Below are 20,883 nucleotides of genomic sequence, written 5' to 3'. Positions count from 1 at the left end.
CAAGCCCATCTATCTCATTGAAAGGTGCAAAAGCAATGAAGTTGTGAATAGTTGGACTACTAATGTCGGCTCTAAAATTGCTGATGGAAGTTGTTTTTACTGTAATTAAATAAATAAATGAGCTTTAAATAGAGTTCATTATTTTTTGCAATTATTTGTCACTGCTTTGAATTTGCAGTTCCTGTTTTCTCTCACTGTGCTTCATAAATCAATATTCTTTCTAGTTTTTTATGTAATGTCCAGAAGGGGGGGGAGGGAGCACTGGGGATGTGGTCTTCGATCCAAAGGGACAGTAACCCAAAAATGTTTTCCAACTACTGTCGAGGACCAATCAATGAATTTCTACAAGAGATTTGACCAACCAGATTATACAAAGAACGTAGAATATAAGAGTGGTTTTAGTTTGAATTGCAAATGGAATTTGAAACATTGACCATCAGATACTGCATTATTATGAATACACAAAGGCTGTGATAGTTGAAGACCAATTATCTCAGCTGCTTCATTAATGATATTTCAGTCATAAGGACAGAAGTAAGAATACCTGCTGACGATTTCAGAATGTTCCACACCATCATTACTCCTCAGATAATGAAATAGTCGACAACCAAATGCAGCTAGACCTGAACAGTATCCTAGCATGGGCTGATAGGTGGCAAGCAATATTTGTGCCACATAAGTGCCAGGCAGTAATATTGTCCAAAAAGAGAAAATCTAGTTATCACCCACTGACATGCACGGGTATTGCCATCACTTAATTTATTTCTCCCTATCAATTTCTTGGGGGTTACCCTAGAGTGTGCTGCTATCCATGATTATGCCATTTTGTCCTGCAAGTAAAAGATGTATTTTAGTGCCATGTGTTTGATTGCTGTGCCAATCATGGTAGAATATCTGGCAGCATGTGCAAGAAGTGAGATGGAGAAATGAACTTTGTGGTATAGCTACGTGTGTGAGAGTGACTGTTGGGAACAGGTTTTAATATGCATTGATAAATTGTTCAATGTTGAATATGTGTTTATATATTTAATGACCTTGAACATACTTGTATGGTCATTGAATTACTTGTGGCATGTATTTAGGTCCCCAGGACTTGATTCCTGACATACAATAGATCCCCACAAAAATCTCTTCATGTTATCTTTGCAATATTTTTCAGAAATGTCCTCTGGTCTTTTATGAAAACAGGAAATCTTTCATTATAGTGTTATTTTAGCATGTTTATGTATTTCTTTTTGAAAGTATTATTTGTATAGTTCTAGGCATGCTACACGCTCTAGTTGTGGAATAAAGAATGATATAAACATGCAGGGTCTTTGGTCTGAAATGTTAACTATTTATATCTCCTCGAGTGATACCTGGCATGCTGATTTCTGTTTTTATTTCAGATTTCCAGCATCTGTTTTTTTTAAGTTTTCAGTGGCAATAAAGAAAGCAGCTATTGCTCCATGACATGCAGCAATTGATTTTTTAAAAAAACTAATCAAATGTTATTGTCACTTATTAAAGCCATATTGTCCTCCTACACCAACACCTTCAGCACTGTCCATAAATTGTAGAATCAAGTATATCACTTGTTGGGTAATTCTTGATTATAGATATATTTTGGATTACCTGTGAGTTCGGAGCACAGCATATTTTTCCTTTAAGAGTTAAAGGTTGACTTTAAGGAGTGCATGTAAGCTTAAGTTGTGATACCTATTCATGAAGACTAGCAAACAAATGGTGTGCCCTACTTTCAGCAATTATGTTAAGAAGTAAGTGAAATGAAGTTGATCTTTATTGGTAGCTACCAGAATGATACCAACAATAAGAGAATGACAAGTCAGATTCCTAGGACACATCATGCGGAAAGATGAACTAGAAAAACTCATCCTCTCTGGAAAGATTGAGGGGAGCAAACCGAGAGGAAGACCTCGGCTTATGTACAACAAAAGCATAGTCAGGTGGCTACACATCGAGAAAATGGAAGTCATCCAAAAAACGAAGGATAGATCTATATGGAAAACCATGGTCACTAAAGTCCGCATCAGATGTGGTACCTAGACAGACAGACAGACCAGAATGAATTAATTGTTCACAAGAAATATGCTGAAGGGTCTCGGCCCAAAATGTCAACTGCTTATTCCCTTCCCTGGATCCTGACCTGCTAAGTTCTTCCAGTATTTTGTGTGTGTTGCTCTGAATTAGTTGTTCCTCACACCTCAGTGACTATTTTCAGAGTCAGCCCTTGCCCTTTCCATTTCCATCACTGTGCATTGCATATGCTGTACATTCTTTGCATTATGGTTTATGAAAGTGTTGCCACATGACATGCAAAACTAAATGTACATTCACAATGAAGCTTCAGACCTTGTCAAATCTTCAGAGACAACTGAACTAATTTGAACCAGAACCCGTCATCTGTATCCTTGTGTGGCAGTTTGGGAAATTGGGAAATGGAAGGGTTCAAACCAGCCTTCATGGTGAAACTGCAATCCAAAGAAGCAATCCTGTTCTCTCCATATAAAAAAAATCCACTTAATTTCTGATGAATTTCCACAGGGATTGCTTCCACAGGGAAGCATTATCTCACTTTTAAGTGGATACTTTAAATATGAGGTTAGCATTATGTATCTCTCAAAGTCTCACTGACATGGAAATATTTCAGGTACCCTTGAAATGCAGACATAACCTTGTGAAATTGGACATTCCCCACATCCTCACTCTTCAAAATGACATGCATGTATCTTCAATAATTAATGCTACCTTCCAAGTGTTAAAAATCGGCAATATAGAATGTTCTTGAACACTGAACACAGCAGCTGATTGATTCTATGAGACAAAACGATTTCTTTTGTAGGTGAACAAATCAGAACGGAATTCAGAATTCTGTGCCTCCAGTCTTGCCAATTTTACTCTGTTGAGAGGAGATAAAGCCACCGGCTATGTCACTGTTGAGGTCAATGATTCACTATTATGCTTGCTGCAGCATATTAAAACCACGTTGACAGGAAATTGGGAGAAGATTTGCACGATAAAAAATAATGTGGTACAATTTATTTGTAGGAATGTTAGTATTTGGTATCCTACCGGATACGCGGAGAAGTGGCGAGAAACCCCTTCAGCCACATCTTGAAGGATTCAAGCGCAGAGGTCAGTGAGAAGCAGGATTAAATAAACCTGTAAATATTTGAATTTGCGTTTAAGCCTTGCGTGAATCTGTTGTCATATTTGAAGGTCAATCCAAATATAAAACTTTCATGTAACCATACTGATATCAGGAGGAAACAATGCCATCACGCTTATCGGTGTAGGATTTTGGGTTCGGCAAACATCCATCTCAAACCTTGAAGCAAATTAGGGAGATTGGTTGCTTGCGGTTTCTTGCAGGGGTTTGAATGTTTATCTCAGCAGTGGAGTACACCTGAAATGTGTTCTTTTGCAAGTGCCACTTTTTCGTCTGATCGCCATTAAACATTGCAAAACTCTTTTATTTCATATGGTTGAACACGTTGTTATTAACAATATCTCTGCTGATTTCCCCTCTTTTTTAACGGTAATGGTGGAGTATATGGCCGTTCCCGTCGTAGTCTTTCTCGCGTGGTAATAGAATTAATGAGTAAGATTACTGACGTTGCAGTGTCTGAGAGTGAGAGGACAAGATAGCGAGAGATTCGATGGTGATGGTGCTGCTCCTGCTCCTGCAGCGCTGCTGGTGGTTCGCTTCGAGAGAAACGCCCGTGTGACGCGTTCAGCTCAGCAACCCGCTGACAGTCGGAGCAGGAGCCAGTGGGAGTCTGCTGGCCTGCCAATGTAAACAGAGGCGGGTGAATAAAGTAGCAAAAGGAAAGAAGCTTATTTGTAGATGACCTGATCTTGTATGTGAAAGCTAATTCCGACGAGCAGGAAAGGTGCTGCAGGTAAAACTCCATATTTGACTAGGTTATAGTGATGGAGCTGGTAGCGATGAAGCTACAGAGACGATGGCCCTGACGGAGACGGGCTCCGCGATGTTCATCTGCTGTAGGTAAAACCCGGCATGAACATTGCGATGGTGAAGGTGGTGTTCGCCGCACGTATTTATGGATTGAACGCAGCGATTCTTTTTCTCGCTTTGTACCCGGGTCGTGAAAAGAAACTCTTTCTCTAATCCGGTTTGATCAGGACGGGATCCCACGTATGTTTTTTTTTCAATTTTTGTTTTCGATTGATCTTCGTTTCATTATACACTGCTGAAATATGAACGGGTGGGAGATTTTGCTTTGTGTTGATGTTATCAGCAGGATAACCCGTTTCGAGAAAATATGGCATGGACCAGTCTATATATCGGACGTATAATTATGAAAAAAAATCAGAATTTGATCTTTAAAAGAAAGCCCGGATGACAAGAAAAACGATTTTCTGGTAAACGAATACAATGGCACGAGTAGATTTTTTTAAAAAAACGTTTCGACTGAGGATTCCCTTATCTCTGTCAGTTTCATGGTGTTGTGGTTCAGAGGCTGAAATTGGCTACAATTTATGGTGAAATGGCCATTAACAGATCAGGAGGGGGTGGTGGAGAGGTGTTAACACCTTGCAAGGATATTTTCTCTAATTAGCCGTTCGTTTAGTATGCCACTGTAAAGAACATTGCGAAGTCGCCCCCCCATCTCTTTTTGTACTGAACTTGAATGCTTCAATATAAATGCTCGACATTAAATTTGAAACCAAGTGTAGTCGTCACCTTTACTTCTCACGATAGATAATGGAGTTTTCAATCCAGTCACCATGCTATATTCCTGGATATTAAAATCGATTTTGGGGTATCCAGAAATGTGGTTAAAATATGCCTGTCTAATTTGTATTGTTATATCCTGCCTCATTGTGTTTCGTTATGTATTTATCGTGCACGCTGGTTCCTTGAACTGGCCCATTCTTCCCGAATTCTGGATCAGATGAGTTTAAAATTCATTTTAACTTGATATTCCCATAGAATTAGAGTATTTTTTTCCTCTCTGGTATAGTTTACTCGTGCTTGCTCACGTTCCGTAATCTAGATATTAAATAATTTGTCGAAGGAATATGATTAAACGGTAAGGTAGGAAACGATTTTCCATGGGTTTAAATAAAATCACATTTTCACACTGTATGTCATTTGCAAAAACACCTGTAGGGATCGCCCTGCGCTGAGAGTGTTGGGAGGCAGATTTTCATCCCTTGGCGAAGATCACAGCCTCCCTCAATGATATTAATTGCTGGTACTTGCTGGCAAATATTTTAGAGCGTTAATTGGGCATAGGAGTTCAATGGAGGGTCGATATAATCGTTCGGAGACTTGCATGTACTAACAAATATTAAATAGAAATATGTAAAAGAGATTGCTTCTAAGCTTGGACTTGGTGTGACAAAGGTTGCTGGATGCACATTTTATTGAAATGGTGACTATAGTTTTCATAGTAACTTAAGAATTTTATGCGCAGGTTACCAGATACTTGTATTTGTTTCAATGGCCAGGCCTGGCTTTGATGAAGTAATAATTATACTGTTGATTCATCAGGTGACATGCCATAAATGAGGATTTACGGAGATGACCATAAAATACTTATACATCTGTGTACTCCTTCCCTCTCAATTGTTCTGAATAGGTTTTTAAATGTAGTTGTTTGTGTGACAGCTTGGTTAACTGGATTTTTGTTTTGTTTCACCAATATACTCATAGTGCTGTAATTATTATAACAGGATTTCATAAACAGCATGAATGATTAAACAGCTATCCTCAGTTGTGCTTTGTAAGAAAATTATTTGATGCCAGCATTCTCCTTTCTTTACTTTATTATTTTTAAGACAGATAAAAAGGAGTTCAGCTGGAGCTGTCACACTTCGAGTGTAGTGGAAAAAATATAGAGTATATTTAAATTTGCTGAATTTTGAGTTGTATCCTTTTGATATCATGTAATAACTTAAACTGCAAAAATTGTGTATTTTTATTGTCTTACTGAAAGCAATCGTATCTTTCAATATTATTTTCCAAAAATATTGTATTTTGTAGCTATCAAATTGCTTTGAACAAGGAAAAGTATGCAGTTTAAATTTTTACAGTACAGAAATTTTTGGAAGTACAGAAATTTTGCGAAAGATGTGAGCAAGCAAAAGAAATATTAAAGGAACTATTTGCATTTCTCCTAATATACTTCTGGCTGAGTTACTTTATAATTAGTGGACTTAATTGTTCTGTGTAATACATATGGGTTTGGAGTTTCTATTGCATTCATCATTGTGGAGACAGTGGGAAATAATTGATTCTACAAGCAGCCATTTACAGGTGGTCTATCGCATACATCATTGTAAAATGGTTTTAAACTGAGTTGGGATAATCCAATTATTTATTCCTTTCATTTCTTGCAGATTGCAAGTTGTGCTGATGCTGCTGTAAACACTGGAATCACAATTTGGCTCTGAAAGGAGGACTCGCTGACAGGCTTTGCATGTAAAGTGGCTTCAGAACTACTTGACAGTTTATAGTTTTCTGCACCACTGGGAAGCAGGCAGCCCAGGAAGCCATGAGCAATGACTCAGTGTGTCTGTTTTAACATGGTGGCATGAGTCTGAGGATCTGTATTGGGAATCTGCCTCTCAGAGCAGGTTTGGTATTTTAATGGGATCACCAAAGGGAAATACGCAAGTACATCCAGAGAAAAATCATCTTTTGGATCTGCATCAATTAGTCCGATCTCCAGAGAAAATTTAAATACTATATGGTTTCGTTCTTGGAGCAGCAAAGAGCTAACAAAGCAGTTGGATCAATAAGCAAAATCCACTGTGAATATGGCGTACCTAAAGCCGTCTTTCTGCTGAATAACTAACATAAAAAGTTGTCAACTAGACCCTGTTGGAGAGCTACTGCAACAATTCTCTCCAATTTGCATTCAGAAAGGATACACCCTGCAGCCAGCAGCAAATCTATACACTATATCAAGGGACTTCTTACAAATAATCTATAATCTGTACTTTAACCACATTTATGAAGATGGCTTTTGTCATCAAGAAGAAAGGTCATTTGCTTTGGTTTGGTCTACTTTTTGGATGCCTTGTTAACCTTGGGGTCAGCCTAGAATTTACCGGAGCTGGTGGGCAGTGGGCAAGGTTCCCAAAGTGGAATGCATGCTGTGAAAGTGAGATGAGTTTTAACATGAAGACAAATATTTCCAGTAGTCTGTTGGTGTACTTTGATGATGAAGGATTCTGTGATTTTCTAGAACTTCTAATTGTGGATGGATACCTTCAACTTCGTTTTTCCATTTTCTGTGCCGAACCAGCTGTTCTACAGTCAGAAACTAAAGTAAATGATAGTCTCTGGCATACAATAGTTATTCAGAGGAATTTCAAGAAAACAACATTAATAGTAGATAAGGAGGTCAAAACGGTTGAAGTGAAATCAAAGAGAAGGGATATGACAGTCTTCAGCAAATTGTACATTGGTGGAATTCCACCAGAATTTCATTCATCTGTGCTGTCATTAACATCAACTTCTGTAGGAAGTCAAGAACCATTCCAGGGATTAATAACTGATCTCAAGGTTGGAAATGGGACTACTACACTCATTGATGGTCAAGGAATCAAAATGGATGAAAACTATCTTTGCACAAATCACAGTCTATGCTTAAATGGGGGAACCTGCTCTGTTGTACAAGAGAAAGCAATTTGTGATTGTTCTCATACCGGCTTTCAAGGAAAAGACTGCAGCGAAGGTAAGATAACTATAAGTTATCTTTACTAATTAACTATTACAACTTTTGTTAGTTGTATGGAAAGTTCTAAGATTAAACTTGGAAAATTCTCATATATACAACATGTCCTTTCCTTTATTCAGACATAGTTAAAGATCAGTTTTATTTAACTTTATTCCTAAGTCATTTAACTGTTATTTTCAACTTCATTGTAGTTGTTATCCATGGCTTAAAGGCAATATTACGTGTATCACTAAAGTTAAACTATGGATATAAAATAACTTGTCCTATTTATGGAAACAGATAAAAAAAATCACCATCAGAATAAATGAGGTACAGTAAGTTTTTAGATTAGATAAATAATTTTGACACGGGAAACTTGATAACTTTATTTCTAAATTTTACTTTTATAAAGTTTTAAGCTTCAATGCCTCTAAAACTTTCACTGAAATACCACCAATTTACTACTGTTTCTTCTTGATTTTTAATAGCATTCATAATATTTGCCACAGCATGATGTTGCTTTATGAAATGCAGATAGTGCTAATGATTTATAAATTTGGTTTATATATAATATATAAACTGTTCTAAAATCATTTTGTTTAGAATAGTGAAAAATAGAACTAAAGAAGCAATAACCATGTGACATAATTTAAATAGATCATCTCATGTCCTCTTTTAATCAACAACTAATTTGGCTATGCAATATTAGTTCATTTAGCATTCACTAACAATTCAAAATTTTGATTTCCACAAATAATATTTTTTCATTTTATATATTTTCTTATGTAGTTCTAGGATTCATTTGATTATAAGGAATAAAGTTAAGCATGAATTTGAATTTGTAGAAAAGAATATTTCAATGACTCAACTTCTTTTGTACTTGTAATCATGCTTCCAACAGTTTTAACTTTTAATGTTATTCAATACTGATTTTTGTATTTCAATACAGAAAATCGGTTGTTGAGTTGTAAATTGTGGGGGTCCTTTGATCATTATTTAGTATTACCAAGGAAGGAAAATATTTTAATACCTGTAATTTTGAACTGTAATTACATTATCGGATACTCTAACTCAGTTATGTCCAGATATTTAAGTTGGCCCACTAAATGTGTTTCAGAAAAATGCACGTGTAACCATGTACAAACTGTAATCATAATCTTATAAAATATTAGAAGATGAGGAAGGTACCATCTTAAAAGAGCTGCTTCTCTCTTATGGGAATATTATGATGATTATTTTCTCCAAAGAAGAAATGAGAATTGGAGATGCAAATTCCAAATTAAATTAGAGATAAAAAGTGTAAAATCAAAGATTAAGTTGAAACTTTACTATGAACTTTTTTTGTTGTTTTAAAAAGTAAGGTAATATTATGTACCAATAATATTCCTACTACCAGTTCCTGAAAAAATATTGCTAGTGATTTATTTTTGCCATTTATGATCTAACATCACTGCAAGCTGGTCAGATTTAAAGTACTTTTATTTATCTGTTGTTATCCAACTTTTATTTTTCTAAACACGGCATAAATTGGATAATCTCTGGTATCAATGTAGCAATTAGTATATATTTATATAGTAAATATATATAATATATATATTTCATAGTACATATTTTTTGAGCAAAGGCCATTCAAAGGAAAATCAATATTTTGAATGGAGACTAATTTCCACTTAATTTGATGACTCATTTTTGAGCATAAAATCTTGGCACAAACCCTTCATTATTTTCTTAGTTCTATAAAATTACTTGTTGTTTTCATACATGATCTGAAGTAGACGTTGCCCCAATTACTTTTGCATCCAATCTGTGTGGTCAGTAACACTGTTGAAATACATACAACTTTTCCTAAAATCCACTAATGAAATTAATAATTACCAGTAATTCAGGACCTTTAATTGTGTAGAGACATAGTTTGTTTGTTACGTACTGTGTCATATAACATGGCCAATCATGGTCTTTCCAGAAGTGGTTTGCCATTGCCTTCTTCTGGGCAGTACCTTTGCAAGACAGGTGACCCCAGGAGATTGTCTGTCTGCCTACATCAGTGGTCGCTTCACATGATCCTGACTGGTGGTGGGGGGGGGGCTAAGTGTGTGCTGCAGCTTGCCCAAGTGTGACCTGCAGGCTAGCAGAAGGAAGGAGCACCTTACACCTCCTTTGGTAGAGATGAATCTCCATCCTGCTTCCCAACTGTACAGAGGATTTTGTTAAAGAAACATGAGTGAAAACTGTGACAATGCTTTAATGTTCTCCCTATACTGATAGCCATGGCAGGACCTTGCAAACTAAAAATAGGTTTTATGTGGCCCATCAATCACCAGTTCATTGAATTTTTCTTGCAATTTTTCTGTCAGTTGTGTTTGAGCGTTTGGAGATGTTGGCAAATTTATCTGCTGTGCCCATGCATGATTTAAATAGAATAAATAACACAAAATATTGTTAATTATTTATTACATTATCTGAACTATAAGGACACTAGGATGATGGAAGTGTACAAGGAGAGAACAATGCTAGATTGAGAACACAAGAAAATAATGATCCTCATTTCAAACTTTAAACAATATTCTAGTTTAAAAAGGGCAAGTGCACCACAATGTACAAAGAACAAAATAAAAGAAAGGGAGTGATGTAGAACTGAACTAAGTTAAATATCAACTCAGCAAAGTAACGTTGTAAGTATCTGAAAATGCGACAATGCATGATAAATATGGTATAGAATGCACATTTATATTGTAGTCTCAATATTAACTTAAATTGCAAAATACCACATGGAAATAATATATGATAATAACACATGCGCATTGACAGTAACTTTACACTCGTGCAGCTTGTAAAATGCACTATGACATAAACGAGTATCTTTTGGATATTTTAATATATTTTTATACATTTGTTATCAGCTAATTTTTGATATTTGATGATGCACAATGTACTTTTTGTTTTACAAACTCCCCTAACACAAGGATAAACCTGATGTAAAGTGCTCTCTTCTCAATTTTATTTCTAAAATGAGCGAAGTTGTGTGGGTTTCTGGTTCAAAACTGTAACTAGTGAAATTTGTGTTGTCATGTTTTGCTGATGTCATTACTCCATTTATAGAGGTGTAGAAAATCAGCAGCAGTAAAAAGGGCACGGTAGTCATTGATAATTTTAATGCTGATTCAATATTTAATTTTTATTTGCAAAGTTTTTTTTAGAGTCAAGTCAGGCATACTGTCCATAAACTGCTCAAAACCAAATATTTTATTGACGTTATTTTTAGAAGACTGATGTTTCAAAATATTCACTGGTTTGCACTTTTATTTATGCAACTTCTGTCTTTGTATCTATTTTCCTGTTATGTAGCAGAATGTTTTGTAAGCAACAGTTCTTGTCACTTGTTGTTCACCAGCGATGTATTCCAATTTAAATGATAACATTTGTTCAGTTGCTTTTACAAAAAAAAGTATGAACTCTTAAAGACTACAGTGTGTCACCAATGTGAGTCGATGAAATGAAGGTGGGGATAATCTTTTCATCTTCTGAAGAATACTAGGAGATTTCAAAAGCTTGAGATGAAACAATTGCTCCTTGTGGTTTATGGGCAACTGGAATGAACGTCACAAAGTATTATAGTAAAAGTGACCATTCCCCCTCGGAAAAACCTTTAACTTGTCATTTCATCCATTGTTGACAGTTAATGTAAGCTATATATGTATATGAGAAGAACTAAATGTTCATCTTTAGTTTCCTGAGATTGTTTCTTCTGTTATAACGAATACAGTTTGTGCCAATTGTCATTGAGGAAGAGCCTGAATTTATTCATGATTTTGCAGGCGATGATCACAGGGGCTTTTTAGTTGATTATTTCCTGTATAGATGATTGTGTTTTAAGAGAGTGTTAAGGGAGATGAACAGCACTTGTTTTCACTTTTAATTCTTTGTGGCAGTAATTGTGAGGTTAGATGAAGTGGAAGTTCAATTCAATATATAACTGATAAATTGGTTGTAGGGTGAACTGCAAATTGGATGTATACAGGTACTACTAACCACAATGATGTGTGTGGTATTAATAGGTTGATATGAGAAGGATGTGCTGTTTCTCAATGGTGTAGCAGATATATGATTTTCTGATGTAAGAAGGTAGTTGGATAAAAGTAAGGATTTATTATTGTCAATTTATAGTAATATATTTCTGAAAGAAACTCAATTATAAAAATTACATAAGACATTTTTCATTTTAAATGTTTTTAGTTACACGAACCAAGCCTGTAGTCAAATGATTTGAACACTTGTTACATATTTTGCACTGACAAATTATGTGCTTTGAATTATAGTTATGGATTTTTACTGATAAAGTAGATTATTTGCCAGAAACATTTACTGTAATGTGCATAGATACAATATTTCTGCATTCTTGTGCATCCACAGTAATAGAAAATTTGACTGAATGGCACATAGGGCCATTAGGAGGCAGGAGGTTTTATGAAATAGAATCTTAAAATACCAATGACACCTGCAGCCCCTGTAGCAGAGAGGTGTTATTTATACATGATTATAGATAAGCACTTGTAAGTTAAATGGCAAATAACTCATCAGATGAGTCAGATGACATGATTACAAATGATGCCAGTTTAGTTTTCTCAGTAGGCAGCTTCTCAGCATTGCTGTTTACAGACGTTTTATTCTTTTTTTTGCTCTTAAATAAACAAAATAAGCCTTTTATCGCCTAGTTATAACTGTGGTGGAAAGAAATGTAAATTATTGGTTTTGCAGCGTGTTTTGCTTTAATTAAATGTATTAACATTCAAATGATTGGCAATTTGGTGTTGCAGTTAGAAATCACATTGTGCATTCAGTATTTTGTTTTCGTGAGTAAATATATTTAAAACCAAATCACTCATAGCTAGTTGTTGTAAGAGATTTGTTGAATTGAACAAACATATATCAGTTATATTGCTTATTATACAATGACATTTTGGGGAGTTAGAAATGCTCTCAGGATTCAGATATCTTGGCCCAGGCCTTGAAAGGCTTTCAACAGTGTCCTCTGAATACAGTAATTGTGTATTATAAATAATGTCCTTTGATTTTTGTTCTTGCATTAGTACTTCATAAATTTTGTGAACATTTTGTTTTGCAAGTCCATGGCAAAACTGAATACTTGTCAAAACAACAAAATGACCAACAAGAATGCCTTGGTTTCTGAAGAAAAAGGAGTAAAGTGGTGTAGTGATGAGATAGAACTGGATTTCTTCATTTGCATGTGGAATCTGATGTCTTGTCTTTGAATCGTTTTGCCAGAAAGCAACAAGGGAAAGAGCCTTGGGAGTGTCTGAAGGCGTTGTTTTTCAGATGGGGAAAGAAACCCTAGCAGGAGTTCCTCTGGTTATAACTGAGAACACTCCTACTAAGGAAAGAATGGCTTTGGTGCAGGATGGTAAGTTTAATCATCCAAAGCTGCAAAGAGATAAAGGAGGATGAAGAAGATTGGTTCAGCCGCAATTCTAGAAAATGCTATTAAGGTATTGTGGTGATATAAAAGGTAAATACTATAAATGTGAAGATGTTGAAACATGAGGCTTTGTTGAAAATTGGCATTGACTGCGAGATGAATCACCTTGCAGATCTGAAAGCTTGCCACAGCAGGGAGTTCAAGGATGGATTTTTTTTGATGACTGAAGTTGCTGGCAGATTTGAATGGAGGATGGAAGGGAAAACAGTAAGGAAAGCAAATAACATCTTAAAGTATATTTCCAAAAAGAATACAGAGTTTTGAACTGTGAGACTTTACACTTTACAAGCACGCACCATGGCTCTTGGTTTGAATGTTCTTGTTTATTCAAAGTATTGCAGTAAAAAATTCAGAAGCTGCAAAATTATTTGGTGTACTTGAAACTTTCCCCTTTTGTAACTTCCGCCTTCCGTTTTACGACGACACATTTCTGAAAAACTTCCTGTATCTCTGCCCAATTTTTTATCTATTCATATGTTCTAGAGCTGTCCAGTTTGCATGCTGAATGCTCCCCCTCCACTGTAAACAGCAAATAATATGGGAAAACTTCTGACTTGAATTGCAAAGCCTGAAAAATGCCCTTAGTTTCTACTCTGTGGTGTAGATGAATGCATTCCACTACCTTCAAGAGACCTGAAGTGTGTGCAGAATACTTACAAACAGAGAGCGGGAAGGAGCCAGCAAAGATAGGGAGGGAATTACAGATAGAGAAGGGGAGAAAACCAGTCACTGGAGAAGATAATATGATTTAGGAAGGGAGAAGGGGATTCCAGAGATTATTTACTGAGTTTTGTATCTCTATAACTTTCCTTCCTTTGGCTGATCCCTTCCTTCTCTTTTTGTTCTCTACAAAGCTTGCTCTGCCACATTGCTCTCTCCTCTCACATTTGTCATTCTCTCCTCTCTCCTCTCACTCCCTCTAATTTCTTGCCTCCAACTGATGTGTGTTACTTGTTGTTCCTGCCCAAACCTGAATTTGTTACTAATAGCAACTCAACTCACCTGTGCTCATCACTGACAGCTGTGGTGGGTTTGCCTTTTCTGAATCCTCTGATGGGCATTTGATGCAGTAAACCATCTCAATACTAAATAATGTGGACCTCCACATAGCAGTGTGAGTATAGAACAGAAAACATAGAACAAGCCCCACAACTCTAACAGCCTGTAGTGTGGTGCCTATAGGGATTGCTTTCAACAAATTTGCATAACTGATTCTTAGAAATGTTCCAAAGCTCTAAAAAAGGAGTTAGACAATTGGAATAATAAATTGTTGAAGCATTCAGTAAGCTGAATATTTTAGATTTGGTGTTTGTGTAATGAGACTGGGTTACTTAATTATTCCATTAATTAAGGATCCATAAGACATATGAGCAGAATTCAGCCCATCGAATCCATTTGGTGTTTCACCATGGCTGATCCCGGATCCCATTCAACCCCATACACCTACCCTCTCACCATATCCCTTGATGCCCCAACCAGTTGGGAATCTTATTAACTTGCGCTTTGAACGTACCCACGGACTTGGCCTCCACTACAGCCTGTGGCAGAGGCATTTCACAGGTTCACCACTCATTGGCTAAAAAAAAAATCCTCTTTACTTGTATTCTAAAAGGTTGCCCCTCAATTTTTAGTCTGTGCCATCTAGTTCTGGATACCCCCACTAGAGGAAACATCCTCTCCACATCCACTAGTCCTTTCAACACTTGAAAGGTTTCAATGAGTTCCCCGTGCATTCTTCTAAATTCCAGTGAGCACAGGCCCAAAGCTGCCCAATGCTCCTCATATGTTAACCCCTTCATTCCAGAATAATGCTCGTGAACCTCCTCTGGACACTCTGCAATAACAATACATCCTTTCTTAGATAAGGGGCCCAAAACTGTTGACAATACTCCCAAGTATGGCCTGACTAGTGTCTTATAAAGCTTCAGCATTATCTCCTTGTTTTTATATTCCATTCCTCTTGAAATAAATGCCAACATTGCATTTGGTTTCTTGACCACAGATTCAACCTGCGAATTAATCTTCTGGGAGTCTTGCATTAAGACTGCTTAAGTCCCTTTGCACATCTGAGTTTAAATTTTCTCTGCTTTAGGTAATAGTCAGCACTATTGTTCCTTTTATCAAAATGCATTATCATACATTTCCCAGCTTTGTATTCCATATGCCACATTTTTGCCCATTCTTCCAATTTTTTTAAGTCCTGCTACAATCACATTGCTTCCTTACCACTAACTACCTCTCCATCTATCTTCGTATCATCTACAAATTTTGCCACAAAACCACCAATTCCACTATCTAAATCACTGACAAACAATGTGAAAAGTAGTGGTCCTGATACTGACCCCAGAGGAACATCACTAGTCATTGACAGCCAACCAGAAAAGGCCCCCTTTAATCCCACTCTCTATCTCCTGCCTGACAGTCAATCCCCTATCCATGCCAGTATCTTTCCTGTAATGTCATAGGATTTTATCTTGTTAAGTAGCCTCATGTGAGGCACCTTATAAAACACCTTTTGAAAATCTAAGTAAGTGACATCCACTACCTCTCCTTTGTCCACCCTGCTTGTTACTTCCTTGAAGACTTCTAACAGTTTTAGCAGGCAAGATTTCCCTTCACAGAAACCATGCTGACTTTGACTTATGTTATTATTAGTACCCCAAATCCTTTTCCTTAATAATGGACTCCAACACTTTCCCAGCCACTGAAGTCAGGCTAACTGGCCTATAATTTCCTTTCTTTTGCCTTCCTCCACTCTTAAGGAGTGCAGTGACATTTGCAATCTTCCAGTCCTCTGGGACCGTGCCAGAATTAAGTGATTCTTGAAAGATCATGACCAATACATCCATTATCTCTTTAGCAACCTCTCTCAGGACTCTGGAATGTAATTCATCTGGTCCAGATGACTTATGCACCTTAAGACCTTTAAGTTTGCCTAGCAATTTTCTCTTTGTAATAGCAATCACACTCACTCATGCCTCCTGACACTCATGGACCTCTGGCATATAGCTAGTGTCTTCCACAGTGAAGACTGAAGCAAAGTACTTATTAAGTTCATCTGCCATTTCTTTGTCCCTCTTTACTACCTCACCAGTGGTCCAATATCAACTCTCACCTCTCTTTTATTCTTTATATAACTGAAAGAAAACTTTTAGTATCCTGCTTTTTATTATTGGCTAGTTTGCCCTCATTTCATATTTTCCCTTATAGCTTTTTAGTTGCCTTTTGTTGGATTTAAAAGCTTCCCAATCATCCAACTTCCCACTCACTTTTGCTACCTTATATGCCTTTTCCTTGGCTTTTAGGCAGTCCTTAACTTCCCATCTCAGCCACTGTTGCCTAGCCCTGCCATTTGAGAACTTCTGTGGGACATATCTATCCTGTGCCTTGCAAACTTTTTCCAGAAACTTCAGGCACCTCTGTTCTGCTGTCATCCCTGCCAGTATCTCCCACCAATTCTTCTGGGCAAGCTCCTCTCTCGTGCTTCTGTAATTCCCTTTATTCTGTTGTGATACTGACAGATATGACTTATGCTTCTCCCTCTCAAATTGTAGTATGAATTCAATCATATTTTGATCACTGCCTCCTAAGTGTTCCTTTATGTTAAGCTGCCTAATGAAATCTAGGTTATTACACAACATCCAACTTAAGATAGACTTTCCCTTAGTAGGCTCAAACACAAGCTGCTCTATAAGGTCATCTTGTAAGCATTCAAAAGAATTCCCTCTGTTGCGATCTGACACAAACTTTATTTTCTCAATCACCTTGCATATTGAAGTCCCTGATTACAGTTGTGTCATTACCCTTATTACATGCCTTTTCCAGCTCCTTTTGCAATCTTAAAGGGAAGAGAGAATGCAATATACATTTTTGGTTTCGTGTGAAATTAATGCATTAAGCAACTATAACAATAATGCTTTGAAGATGGTATTGCTAATATGGAATGGGAAGATCGATTAAAAAATGTATAGGTTAATAATAGCAGTCTTTTAAGGTGATATTTCGTATTTCTCAGCAAAATATATTCCATTGAGAAAGTAAATTTGAAGAAGGATCACCTTCTTCTGGCTAATTAAGACTGTTGAGGATGGTAACAGTTTAAAGGAGAAAATTGTTATATGACAATAAGTTATATATCAGATGATAGGAACATTTTCAGATACTCGCAGAAGATACTTCTTAAAATGCATATAGAAGCAGCAAAAACATACAAGTCTGCTGGCAAGCAATCTAAAAACAAACTGCACGATCTTCTACACATCAGTGAGAAGAGGTCTGCTAAAGTAACATCAGTCTCTTCGTGGTTGAGGATGACATTGGTAATGGGAAATAAGGAAATGTCAGAGAACTTGAATGGATATTCTATCTTAGCATAGTAGAAAATCTGGAATTACTAGTGTGCTAAAAGGGGTGAAGGAATTTCTGTCACCAAAGAAAAGGTGGTATGGCGATTAAATGGACTAAAGGCTGACCACACTCTTGCGTCTATTGACGGACATCTTAGACTCTTGAAATAAGTGGTCACAGAGATGGTATATGCAATGTGTATGATTTTCTAAAATTCCCTAGATTCTGGAAAGCTGCGAACACAGTAGCCAGACTGATTCACAAAGTTATAGAATCATTCAGAATGGAAACAGACCCATCAGCCCATCATTTCCAGCTCAACCATTAATTGTCTGGATATACTAACCTTTTTTACTAGCCATTGATCATTGCTATCCATGCATTGACAATTCAGGTGCTCATCTAGATACTTCTTTAGTATTGTGACAATACCTGCAACACTTAAGAAGAAAGGCACTCAGGCAGTTTACTTTCCCCAAATTCCAGGCTTTTTTCCCCTTCTAGACAACAAAAAAAATGTTCACTGAAATGATCTCCACTAAACCTCTCCCCCAGTCCCCACAACTTCACCTTTAACCTACGTCCTTTAGTTTTAACTTCTCTTTATGGGGAAAAAGATTCCCTGTGATGAGCCTGTTTGTACTCCTCATAATCTTAATAAATCTTAGTCAAGGAATTCCTACTCCATCTTTTCTGCTCCAAGTGAACGCACAGAACCTCTCTAGTTTCTTGCCTTTACAAGAAAGATCCCCTTGCAAACATTATGTAGGCATTATCTTGGTCAATTTCCTCTCTAGTGTGATCACATTCTTTATATACACAATGCTTATGTTGTGTCCTAACTTATTAACACTGTATTGTAACCTCACTGCTCTTATTTTCTACAGTAGGGCTAATAAAGATCAGTAACTGTTGTCTTCACCACCTTGTCTTCCTGCACTGCCACCTCAAGGCATTCTTCAATATACACCAAGGTTTCTCTGTTTGTCAATCCTCTATAGGGCTCTATCGTTCATTGTAAATATTGTGTTTGCGTAATCCCATGTGGTGTTCATGGAGTGCCCAATTGCCAACTGATCAATATCTTCTTGCAAACTAAAACTGTCCTCACTATCAACATCACTAATTTTCATGCTATCTGCAACCATCATCCCTCTTGCATTCATATTCAGATCATTAAAGTGCATGATAATGAGCAAGAGTATTAGTTCATATCAAAGTGCATATATATCACCATATACTACCCTGAGATCCATTTTATTGCAGGCAATCACAGTAAATACCGAAAACACAATCTTTGTCTTTCAAAGTGTAGGAACCTATTAATTTTTTTCTTCAGGATTTTTGCTAACAATTTCCCAAACACTGATATTAGACTCGCTGGCTGGTAATTACCTGACTTATTCTTGCTGCCATTCTTAAATAAAGGTAACATATTTCCTATACTCCAGTCATCTGACATTTCAGTTACGGCTAGCAAAGATGCAAACATTCTTTGTCATTGCCCTGGTAAACACCTCCTTTGGCATCCATAGCAGCTTGAAATACATCTCATCAGGCCCTGGGAAGTTATCCATCATAAATAAGATTGCTAAGACACTTAATTTCTCCTCCTCCTTTAATACTAACATCTTCTCGAATTTCACCACCCTACTTCTTAAATTCTTCAGCTGAAGTGCCATTCTGAGTGAATGCACAGAAGAAGTATTCACTTAAGAACTCATCTACATACTATATATCCTCTAGTTCAGTACACAGTTTGACATTTTGATCTTTAATGGCCCTTGTTAGTCTATTGCTTTTAATGTTACTCATAAAATGTTTGGAATTTTCCTTAATCCTGCCTTCCAATTATAATTTACATCTTCTCTTTGCCTTTGTGCTCTCTTAAGTTTTCTTCTACACTTTCTATACTCCTGAATGGCCTCTGTTTTCGGTTCCCTGTTCTGTTTGATTTTTTTTTGCCTGGCCTTGATATTCCTTGATATCCAGGGTTCCCTAAGCTTACAGTAATTTGGATTTACTCTTATCGGAACACATTGGTGCTGAATTCCAGTTACTTCCATTTAAATGCTTGTCACCGATTGACTGTGAATGTCACAGTCTGCTTTTGCAAGTTCCTGTTTCATAATATTGCAATTTCTCCCCCCCCTCCCCAAACTGGACTTTTAAGATCCAGACCATCCCTTATCAATTTCCATACTATTCTGAAGCTGATAGAATTATACTCACAATCTGCAAAATGCCCTCCCATTGATACTCCAAACACTTGCTGTATTACACTCCCTAAGGTTATGTCCAGTACTGTGCTTCCTCATTTTGGGCTATCTGCATGTTGGCTCAAAAAGTTTGGAATGTGCTTCAAAACCTCTGATGCTTTCACACTAAGCACTCCTAGTTAATATTGTGGAATTTGAAATACCTCACTATTATAACCTTACTACTCTCCATCTTTCTATGAGTTTTCCCAATATTTCACCAATTAATTGCTCGACCTTCCGTACAGTCCCAGCAAAGTAATTGACCCTTTTTGTTGAGTTCTACGCATATAACCTCACTTGAAGAGTGATATCCTGTCTCTTCACTGCTGAAATGTTGCAGTGTCATCTTGTTCAGAATAACATTTATCAGAGTACATATGTCAGCATATACATCACTGAGATTCTTTTTCCTGTGCGCATACCTAGCAAATCTATAGAACAGTAACAGTAAACAGGATCAATAATAACAAACTGTGCAAATGCAAATATAAATAAATAGCATTAAATAATGATAACATGAAATAACAGGATAAAGAGTTCTTAAAGTGAGACCATCGGTTGTGGGAACACCAGAACTAGAATGAGTGTAGTTATCCCCTTTTGTTCAAGTGGTTGAGGGACAGTAACTGTTCTTGTACCAGATGAGGCAAGTCCTGAGGCACTTGTACCTTCTACCTGATGGCAGCAGTGTGAAGAGAGCATGGCCTGGGTGGTGAGGATCTTTGATGATGGATGCTGCTTTTCTACGGCAGTGTTTCCTGTAGATGCGCTCAGTGGTTGGGAGGGCTTTACCTGTGATGTACTGGGTCAAATCTACCACCTTTTGTAGGATTTTCTGCTCAAAGGCATTGGTATTCAATACCGAGCTGTAATGCATCCAGTCAGCACACTTTCCACAGCACATATCTTCAGAAGTTTGCAAAGGTTTCTGATGACATGCCAGATCTCTGCAGATTCCTGAGGAGGTAGAGTCTCTGTCATGCTCTTTTTGCAATTATATTGATAGGATGGGTCCAGGACAGATTCTCTGAGATAGTGACACTGAGGAATTTAAAGTTACTTACCCACTTCACCTCTGATCCTCCAA

The 20,883-nt window shown here is 36.9% G+C and overlaps 1 protein-coding gene across 18 annotated transcripts in view; it reads left to right on the top strand.

Annotated features, from left to right (window-relative positions):
* nrxn1a (neurexin 1a) overlaps positions 1-20,883 on the top strand; it is a 1,799,241-nt gene that overhangs the window by 93,287 nt on the left and 1,685,071 nt on the right. For 15 of the 18 annotated variants that reach the window (XM_063055840.1, XM_063055854.1, XM_063055852.1 and 12 more), the window contains one exon: positions 6,370-7,712. The exons of 1 other annotated variant lie outside the window; for it this stretch is intronic. In XM_063055840.1, the coding sequence (XP_062911910.1) occupies positions 6,986-7,712 (727 nt within the window). In that variant the 5' untranslated portion in view covers positions 6,370-6,985. Of the gene's footprint in view, positions 1-3,745; positions 4,160-6,369; positions 7,713-20,883 lie in introns of those variants that run through there. 2 more of the 18 variants (XM_063055843.1, XM_063055841.1) reach the window with 2 other exon arrangements.

This window comes from Mobula hypostoma, chromosome 8 (genome assembly GCF_963921235.1).
Source record: "Mobula hypostoma chromosome 8, sMobHyp1.1, whole genome shotgun sequence".
Lineage (NCBI taxonomy): Eukaryota > Metazoa > Chordata > Chondrichthyes > Myliobatiformes > Myliobatidae > Mobula > Mobula hypostoma.
Note: the sequence above shows the minus strand (reverse complement) of the source record. Positions and strands in the feature narration are given on the sequence as shown.